We start from the raw sequence: 10,155 nt of genomic DNA, 5'->3' as shown, positions 1-10,155 counted from the left end.
CCCCCCCCCCCAGTCCCAGAAGTGCAGCTGCGGGAGGGCTGGGGAGGCCGACGGGCCACACCTGGCCTCCCCCTTGCCGAGGTTCAGAGGATCCTGTGTCGTCTCAGTGGCGGCGTCCACAGCACTCAGGGTGTAGGACAGCTCGGGTGGGCCGCTCCCCAAGTCCTCTCTGCTGGGGGCCGTGACCTCCTCTCCCTCCATCAGCGCCCGGGACACCTCTTCCTCCGTCACAGCTGGGGGGTGGTGCAGAAGCATCAGTGGCCTCACTGCACATGAGCCCACCCGGCCCAGCCTGGCTGTCCCCTCGGCTCAGTGCGGTCCCCTTTGGAGAGGTGGCTCAGCCCTCAGGAGGCCGGCCTCTCTTGCACCTGTGATGGGGGCAGGGGGATATAAGGACACCCACCCTGGTTGTCCAGCTTCTGCAGCTGCGGCAGAGTGCGCAGGACGGTCATGCGGTAGAGGTGGGGGCAGGTGCCACAGCAGGGGTTCTCGGCCAGCCAGAGCACCCGCAGGCGCGGGAGGCCCTTCAGGTGGATGAGCTCTGCGAGGCTGGGAATGCGGTTCTTGCGCAGGTACAGCTCACTCAGCTGCCGGCAGCGGCTCACAGGCTCCAGGCTGGAGATGCTGTTGACACTGCGTGGACGCGGCCATCAGCGCCGGTCCAGGGCCCCCACCCCACCACGCAGACGAGCACTGCCTGCTGGTGCCCACCTGCCCTCACCTTAGGGTGGAGGGCAAGGGAGCCCCCAGGCCCAAGAGAAAGCTTTACCCTCCAGCTGCAGTGGGAGCGGCAGCCCCTACTCTGCTGAGGAGTCCATGTCGGGGTGGAAGTCCCGACAGGACAGGGGACTGAGGACTCCATGGGACACACCAGTGAGCCCAAAATGGGCAGTAGCCAGGAAAACCCACGACGAACCTAAGCAAGCCCACTCAAGCCCCACACGACCAAGACCTGAACACTGAACTTCCAAACCCCATGTTCACAAAAGAATTAACTACAGAATTAAACTGAGTGAACGGGAAAGAGGAAATCATCCAGACACCAGGCAGAGACCTGCAGGTTTGAGCTGACAGAGCAGGGTCACCTCCCGCACACCCAGATGGACGAGCCATGAATGCAGGCTCAGTGTGAGGAGGGTGGCTGACCATAAGCCTTAGGCCGTGGGGGATCTGCCCGTCCTGCCAGACTGTCTGGACCACTCTCCGTTGGAGGCTGGGCTGGGCTGGGCAGGGATGCCCTCACACACCCCTAGGGTCACTCCCACCACACCCGACACTGTCACTGAAGCAGCGGGACAAGGGTGCCACCGTCTCAGCACAAGTGAACCCAGGCTCTGGGATCCTCGCGATGGGGGAGCCACACAGGCCGTCGGGGTGGAGGCTTGAGGTCGAGGGTTTGAGCCAGCAGGGGTCGAGAGACCCCTCCTTGACCACTGGGCTATGGCCTCCCATAGCTCTTGCTACAGACTGACTGTGTCCCCAGATCCACACATTGAGATCCTGACCCCCAGTGCAGTGGTGTGAGGATGTGGGGCCCCCATGAGTGGGGCCAGCGCCATTATGAAATGGACCCCCAGAGCTGTCCGAACCTTCCGCCAGGTGAGGACACAGGGCGCCCTCACCAGACACTGGTCTTGGACTTATGGCCTCTGAACTATGAGGAACAAATGCCTGTGAAATCCCATTAGAGCAGCCAGACCGGACTAAGCCTTGCCACCCATGGGCACTGAGAGCAAACCAAAACGATGTAATTGCACAGGACTGCCGCCCAGCGGCCTGGGGTCAGTGGCTTAGCCGCGGGGCCCCCCAGTTCCAGAAAGGCTAGGAGTCCAGGCCACAGCCCTGGGCACTGTCCCTCTTCAGGCCGCAGCGATGAGAACCACTGCGGTACAAGGGGCCTTGGCTCAGAGGCTGGGGACTTGCCCCAGAGCCCTGATGGCGCTCGGTAGAGACGGGGTTAAGTCCATACCTGATCCAAGTTTCCTACTATTTGGGGAATGAAAGATAAGGCCTTTTTTGTCAGGTAAGGCCTTCTAGGTGCACATCCCCGACAGCTTCACTGACAATCGTCACAGGTAAGTGATGGCAGACGCCAGGCGCTTGCACACACTGGCTGCTCCGTCTTCCCCACTGCATCCACTCCTCCTCGCCCCCCGCTCACAGTCATTGTCTTACAGCTGGGGGAGCCGAGGCACAAGGGCCAAGCTGGGCCCAGGCTGGGAGAGGGGCTCCGGGCCCACTCCTTCATTCATTCTTTCATTCCGCAAGCAGGTGCCAGCCCCAGCCTGTCGGGCCAGGGCCGGAGGTGGGTGAGCACAAGGTGGGTGGCAGAAGGCACCCAGGGTGACCGCCGAAGGCACAAGAACAAGCGGGGTCAGGAAGGACAGGGTGGCCAGTGTGACGAGGAAGGTAAGTCTCAGGACCTGCATGGGACCCAGGGCCTGCAACCCCACACACAGGGCGAGTCCTGAGACCTTCTGAGCTGCCAAGCAAGGAGTTAGCCTTCATTGCAGCGCTTCAATCTCCACAAGGTTTACACATGGGGACCTGCAGAAAGCACTCCAACATCTGCAGGGGCAGCCTCCTCCCCAGACCCAGAGTGGGTGGGTCAGAGTTCAGGTAGGGAGAGACTTCCTCCTTCCCTCACCTTCCAAATGCCCCCACCCCACCCGGAGCCTGGAGCCCCAAAGGCAGCATTTGGCTCATTCAAGCTTTCTTTAGTCTGTTAAAAGGTGTATGACCCTGGAAGAGTGACTATTATCAAGGACAGACCATGCAGTGCAGGGAAGTTGGCAGAGCTCCGGGCACTGATGGAACCAGGACGGAGACAAGGCTGGCACTGGGGGTGCTGGGACAGACACAGCCACCCTAGGGTGGCACCCCATGACCCAGGGACGGGGGTGGGGGGGCAAGCTCGGGGGGAGGCCTGGGTGCCCTCCTGGAAGAAGGGCAGAGTTAAGGAGTAGCCAAGCCCTGGTGCTACCTTGGTGTAGCCTGCAAAAGCAGGCCTCCCAGACCAAGGATGGGAGTTATCAAAGGATAATTAGTTATTCAGGTTATTAACCAGCCCACGGGAGGGATCTGGACACTCTCCTCATCTTCCAGCCCTGGTGACTTAGGAGGGGTGGCCAGCAAGGGTTCGGTACCTGAGGGTGATCACTTCCAGGCTGGGCATTTCCCGGCATATGGAGATCTATGAAGGAAAAGAACGTGACTGCAATCATCACAGGATGCTGGCATGTGACATCACATCTCTCCAGCAGCCAAAAGAACCCAGGGGGAGCTTCTGCCCACCCCCTGACAAGGGCCCAAGCGGAGGAGCCTCCCCCTTCCCGACTAGGAACACGCAGGGCTTTGCAGCCCATTCCCCTCTGCAGCCCAGACGTCCCCTCTGCCTGATGGAGAGATGGCACCCTCTCCACAACTCGAACCAGCATCATTACCACTAAACGCTGCCAGCCATCGAGATGGGGCATTTCTAATTGTAGATATCCTCAAAGGACCTCAGTGAGGAGACTCAATGGACAGCCAGCCTTTCTCCCTACTGTCCCTGACATCCAAGGAAAGGAGAGAAGCCCCTTCTTGCCAACAGAGCTGTTGTGATATGGAGACAGGCTCGAAACTAGACCTGAGAACATGTTAACACTGACTCAGGGGAAAGGGCCAGTGGGGCACAAGCTGGTCCATGAAGACCCATAACCTGCAAGACTGATGAGCAGTGGAGCCCCGAATATGTGTGTGTCTGTCTGCCAGACAGTGGGCATGGGGCCAGAGGGGGCTCCTGACATTAACAAGCTGTCTGGTCAGGATGCTTCACACGTGCACTGAATCTGTTTTCTGTTACAGCAGTGTTTTGCCTTGTCTTTGCTGCTACAGAATCAGGCGCAACAGGCTTTTCTGGAGGGCTCCGACTCTCAGCATGTCCAACTTTGCTTTTCAGGATAGGTACAGTTCAAGTTCCAAAACAGAAGTTGATAAGAACCAACTGCTGGGCACCCCACTCTGTGTGAGCTGGAGACATTCATCCCAGGACTGGGGGCTGGGGTCGGAAGTGGAGTTGGGAAGAAACCGAGTCACAGACACTCAGCTCCGCTCAGCTCCTCTCTCTGCCCCTGCCCAGCCCTCATCTCTTCCTGCCACGGGAATAGCGGGTGAAGATGGATCTGACCAGGGAAGGGGCTGAAGAGAGGAAACTCCTTAGGGACATGAAGTCCAAGAATCTATTAAAAAAAGTTTAAAAAGACCCCCCTCCCCCAAGCCAAGTGCACTGTTCCTAAAGTCAACCAAGCACGTGGGGCCCTTCCTCAGGTGGGAGAGGTCTGCATCCTGGATCAGCCCCCTCTTCTGTGAGGCCCGCTTCTCATCTGCAGGAAGATGTGTGAAGGGACTTTGGAATTAACTTGGGGCTACAGAACTTCTTTTCACAAGTGGCTCTTCCTTACTAAAGCTGCTAAGGTAACAAATGGACGGGGACCTGGATGGGATGGGTATGGGTCTGTCCACTTAACCTTCCTCCCAGGGATCAGGGACCATTTGGAGATGACCAGCATGGTACTTACATCAGTGAGACGGCTGCCCCTGGGGAGAGAAAAGACATAGGCACTTTTAGTTTGTCAAAGTTGAATAAAAAAACTAAAAACAAAAATTAATGACAAACGTCTACAAACTTTAAGAGTCTACAACTTTGGACTCCCCTGGTGGTACAGTGGATAAGAATCGGCCTGCCAGTGCCGGTGACATGGGTTCCATCCCTGGTCTGGGAAGACTGCACGTGTAACTGAGCTTGTGCACCGCAACTACAGAGCCTGTGCTCTAGAGCCCGTGAGCTGCAGCCCACGCGCCTGCAGCCCGTGCTCCGCAACAAGTGAAGCCACTGCAATGAGAAAAGCCCGTGTACTGCAACCAGCGTGTGGCCCCCACCTGCCACAACTAGAGAAAAAACCTGCAGGTAGCAACAAAGGCCCAGCGCAGCCAAAAATTAAACACCCGAGTTTTTAAAAAAGAATCTGTAAGTGAGAAAAAAAAAAAAGTATATGATTTCAACGACCAAGTAAAAGAAAACTTTCTCAGACGACTGACAAAGGTGCCCAAAATCATTTCCAGGTTGATTTTGGACAAAACCATTTGATGCTGGTGGCTGCTCTTCAGACTAAGCAGTGGCAGAGGCTGCCCCGTCTGAAGGACACAAAGACTCACTCATGCTCAAGGCTGCTGTGCCCAGGGATAATTCCCTAACACACATAAACAAGGGAGTCTTTGCAACAGGACAAGTTCAAAGGCTGAACTTACGACTTATGAAACACACTTCAGAAAGCCTGAAATGCGGTCGTTGTGCCTCCCTCCCGGGGGGAAGGCTGACTGCTCACGCAGAACAAGGGCATGCATTGTTGAAAACAAATGACACGAATGCCGTGGCCAAAATACCAGATGTGTGGGGCAGAGAGAAAGGCTTCTAATGAGCAGGCAGATCTCACTGCAGTCAATCTGCCTGCCACCAGCAGGAGGATCGTCCGCTTCTGGCTGAGAGCCACCTGAGCTGTCCAGAGCACGGAGGCGCTCGGAGCCCTGCCTGGAGTCCCCACTGAACACGGGCAGACCCTTCAGGAGTTCCAGGAGCACTCCTGGTCCTTCCTTGGTGCAGCTAGCCCTGGCCACCCTGTCTTTGAGGCTGCACTGACCCCACAGCACCTGTGTCTCTAACATTACCTCCTAGACAGTGAGTCCCCTGGGGACAACGCATCCCTACCCAGGGCTCAATTACAACAGTGTTTACTGAAAGATCACTTTGATGGAGCCTCAGTTTCCTTTCTTTGCCCTAAAAAGGGTGTTAGCCACCTTGATCTCCCATCTCATCAGCAGGCTTGGCTCCCAGGGCTGCTGGCAATTTCAGAAAAGACACCTCTCTACAGAGAACTGTCTGCCCCACTATAGCCATCTAGAAGCCCAAGAGCCAGTCTTCAAGGGAATTCCAATTGTCCTGTGCAAGGAGGGCAGGTTTGGAGTTGTGTGTGAAACACCACCCGGTCAGGAGAGATGAAAATTCTGGAATGGTTTTGCCAAAGGCCCCCTGAGCTTATGCAACACCTCCCAGAGGCTGGGCGGACCAGACATGGGCCAAGAAGGTGAGGCCCAGGTGCCCCTCCTAGATTCCGAACCCCTCTGCATCCTCCGCAGGCCCTTGCAGTCCCCGCTCCAGAGAAGAGGAGGCGGGCAGGGGTCCCCGCTCCAGGGACCCCTGGAGGGGGTTCTGGACAGGGGTCTCCACTTCTAGAAAGCTCTTCCCAGCCATGACCCAGGGCAGGGGTCCGGGGAAGGGTTGTCGGGCAGCGGGGAGGACGCGCGGGGACGGGCTCTGGCCTCTGGTCCTCACCAGCAGTTGAGCTTCCTCACGCTGTGAAGCTCCGAGGCCTTGGCCCGGGACAGGACCATCTTCCGCGTCAGCTTCATGGCGGCGGGCCCCCAGGACCCCAGACCCCGGCAGAACTCTCAAATCTCTCGCTACCTCGGCGGATGTTGGCCACGCCGGCGCCCGTCTCCAAGGGGCGGGGCCCGCATCATTAGGAGCGCGTCCTGAGAGCCCATTGGCCCCCTCTGAGGGGACGGGCCGGCGCGAGTGCAGTGGGACCGCTTGGGCTTCCGCCTCGCGTCTTGGCTCCTCCCCCACCTGCTCCGACCAGCCCCTGGAGCCGCTTGCCTCGTCCTGCGCGTGCGCAGTGGTGGTGACGCAGGGCTCTGACATACGTCAGACTGGATTGGAGGCGCCAGTCGGCTACGAGAGACCTCACCCGAGTCCCAGATCCTAAGCCAGGTCCCCGTCCCCACCCAGAACCCCGAATTCCAACCCCGGACCTCAGTCCTGGCCCCGAGGCTGGTGAGTTAGAAGTGATGGTCTCTTTCAGTTCAGTTCAGTCGCTAAGTCGTGTCCGACTCTTTGCGACCCCATGAACAGCATCACTCCAGGCCTCCCTGTCCATCACCAACTCTCTAAACTGCCTTGAATTAGGAAGATTTTAAGCTTTGAAACGAGAAATCTAGAAGAGTTCTAGGGCTGCGCTGATTCCTTTCCCTCTCAGCGTTTAAGGAAAGAAGGCAGGAACCAAAGGTAACAGAGACCTCACAAGTAGTCAGACATTTTAGAAATCAAAGGGTTGCTTGGGCTGCAAAGTACATTAAGACGTGTGTCCGAGATCTCAGACCTCAGAGGTGACAAGACCAAACTCAGCCTCTGCTCTGACGCCTTTCCCACTGGACCCTGGTCCTGTGTTTGGCCTGACCAGCACAGTCTCAGCAAAGATCCTGTTGTTATCCCCACCCTGATCTCTGCGAACCCTCATTGTGTGATTTTGTTGCTCTTCCCTCCCTCGCAAGTGGTATGTAATATTCTTGGCCTGTCGTTTGTAAGATCCTCCGCCCTTGAGGTCTTCTCAGTTCAGTTCAGTTCAGTTCAGTCGCTTAGTCGTGTCAGACTCTTTGTGACCCTATGAAATGCCCCACACCAGGCCTCCCTGTCTATCACCAACTACCGGAGTTCACTCAAACTCATGTCCATCGAGTCGGTGATGCCATCCAACCATCTCATCCTCTGTTGTCCTCTTCTCCTCCTGCCTTCAGTCTTTCTCAGCATCAGGGTCTTTTCAAATGAGTCAGCTCTTCACATCAGGTGGCCAAAGTATTGGAGTTTCAGCTGCAACATCAGTCCTTCTAATGAATATTCAGGACTGATTTCCGTTAGGATGGACTGGTTGGCTCTCTTTGCAGTCCAAGGGACTCTCAAGAGTCTTCTCCAACACCACAGTTCAAAAGCATCAATTCTTCGCTCTCAGATTTCTTTATAGTCCAACTCTCACATCCATATATGACTACTGGAAAAACCATAGCCTTGACTAGATGGACCTTTGTTGGCAAAGTCTCTGCTTTTTAATATGCTCTCTAGGTTGGAATCCTAGTAACTTTCCATCCACTTGCCCCTCACTGCTCCTTTTCTGTAAATCCCCCTAGTCCTTGTTGAATTTGGAGTTGAGCCCAGTCTGTCTCTAAGTGCAATAGTCTTGAATAAAGTCTTCCTTACCCTTTTAACAAGTGTCAGGATCATTTTTTTCTTTCACAAGGGTCAGAGTTGGCTTTGCCAAGGTGTCACGGCAATATCCGAAGCCCAGGGCCCTGGAGACTGGTGGAGGACTTGCCTGTACGAGGGACTCCTGGCACAACCAGGGGCCCTGATTCAGTGGGGGAGAGTGGAATTTTGCTGTAGCCCAGCTATCTTTATTGTAAAGACAATACAGGGGATTATAAAAGAGAAAAGCATCCCCACAGTAGTTTAACTGCTGCATTTCCTGTATTTCGTCCGGTGTGCAAATTGGAAGTGGTCAAACGAGAGATGGCAAGAGTAAATGTCGACATTCTAGGAATCAGCAAACTCAAATTGACTGGAATGGGTGAATTTAACTCAGATGACCATTATATCTACTACTGCAGGCAGGAATCCCTCAGAAGAAATGGAGTAGCCATCATGGTCAACAAAAGAGTCTGAAATGCAGTACTTGGATGCAATCTAAAAAATGACAGAATGATCTCTGTTCATTTCCAAGGCAAATCATTCAATACCACAGTAATCCAAGTCTTTGCCCCAACCAGTAATGCTGAAGAAGCTGAAGTTGAATGGTTCTATGAAGACCTACAAGACCTTTTAGAACTAACACCCCCAAAAAGATATCCTTTTCATTATAGGGGACTGGAATGCAAAAGTAGGAAGTCAAGAAACATCTGGAGTAACAGGCAAATTTGGCCTTGGAATATGGAATGAAGCAGGGCAAAGACTAATAGAGTTTTGCCAAGAAAATGCACTGGTCATAGCAAGCACCCTCTTCCAACAACACAAGAGAAGACTCTACACATGGACATCACCAGATCGTCAACACCGAAATCGGATTGATTATGTTCTTTGCAGCCAAAGATGGAGAAGCTCTATACAGTCAACAAAAACAAGACCAGGAGCTGACTGTGGCTCAGATCATGAACTCCTTATTACCAAATTCAGACTTAAATTGAAGAAAGTAGGGAAAACCACTAGACCATTCAGGTATGACCTAAATCAAATCCCTTATGATTATACAGTGGAAGTGAGAAATAGATTTAAGGGCCTAGATCTGATAGATAGAGTGCCTCATGAACTATGGAATGAAGTTCGTGACATTGTACAGGAGACAGGGATCAAGACCATCCCCATGGCAAAGAAATGCAAAAAAGCAAAATGGCTGTCTGGGTAGGCCTTACAAATAGCTGTGAAAAGAAGAGAAGCCAAAAGCAAAGGAGAAAAGGAAAGATATAAGCATCTGAATACAGAGTTCCAAAAATAGCAAGAAGAGATAAGAAAGCCTTCCTCAGTGATCAATGCAAAGAAATAGAGGAAAACAACAGAATGGGAAAGACTAGAGATCTCTTCAAGAAAATTAGAGATACCAAGGGAACATTTCATGCAAAGATGAGCTCAATAAAGGACAGAAATGGTATGGACCTAATAAAAGCAGAAGATATTAAGAAGAGGTGGTAAGCATACACAGAAGAACTGTACAAAAAAGATCTTCACGACCCAGATAATCACGATGGTGTGATCACTGACCTAGAGCCAGACAGCCTGGAACGTGAAGTCAAGTGGGCCTTAGAAAGCATCACTACGAACAAAGCTAGTGGAGGTGTTGGAATTCCAGCTGAGCTATTTCAAATCCTGAAAGATGATGCTGTGAAAGTGCTGCACTCAATATGCCAGCAAATTTGGAAAACTCAGCAGTGGCCACAGGACTGGAAACGGTCAGCTTTCATTCCAATCCCAAAGAAAGGCAATGTCAAAGAATGCTCAAATTACCACACAATTGCACTCATTTCACGTGCTAGTAAAGTAATGCTCAAAATTCTCCAAGCCATGCTTCAGCAATACGTGAACTCTGAACTTCCAGTTGTTCAAGCTGGTTTTAGAAAAGGCAGAGGAACCAGAGATCAAATTGCCAACATCTGCTAGATCATGGAAAAAGCAAGAGAATTCCAGAAAAATATCTATTTCTGCTTTATTGACTATGCCAAAGCCTTTGACTCTGTGGATCACAAGAAACTGTGGAAAATTCTTCAAGGGATGGGAATACCAGACCACCTGACCTGCCT

General features: G+C 53.4%; 1 protein-coding gene across 2 annotated transcripts in view; it reads right to left on the bottom strand.

The window, feature by feature from the left end:
• The window catches only part of LOC104984926 (chromosome unknown open reading frame, human C21orf2), an 11,894-nt gene extending 5,262 nt beyond the window's left edge, over positions 1-6,632 (bottom strand). For both annotated transcript variants that reach the window (XM_010834891.1, XM_010834892.1), the window contains exons 1-5: positions 6,371-6,632; positions 4,560-4,578; positions 3,147-3,193; positions 404-633; positions 62-233 (exon numbers count right to left, since the gene is read on the bottom strand). In XM_010834891.1, the coding sequence (XP_010833193.1) occupies positions 62-233; positions 404-633; positions 3,147-3,193; positions 4,560-4,578; positions 6,371-6,447 (545 nt within the window). In that variant the 5' untranslated portion in view covers positions 6,448-6,632. The remainder of the gene's footprint in view (positions 1-61; positions 234-403; positions 634-3,146; positions 3,194-4,559; positions 4,579-6,370) is intronic.
• Positions 6,633-10,155: the final 3,523 nt, after the last annotated feature.

This window comes from Bison bison, unplaced genomic scaffold, assembly GCF_000754665.1.
Source record: "Bison bison bison isolate TAMUID 2011002044 unplaced genomic scaffold, Bison_UMD1.0 scf7180017864037, whole genome shotgun sequence".
NCBI lineage: Eukaryota > Metazoa > Chordata > Mammalia > Artiodactyla > Bovidae > Bison > Bison bison.
Note: the sequence above shows the minus strand (reverse complement) of the source record. Positions and strands in the feature narration are given on the sequence as shown.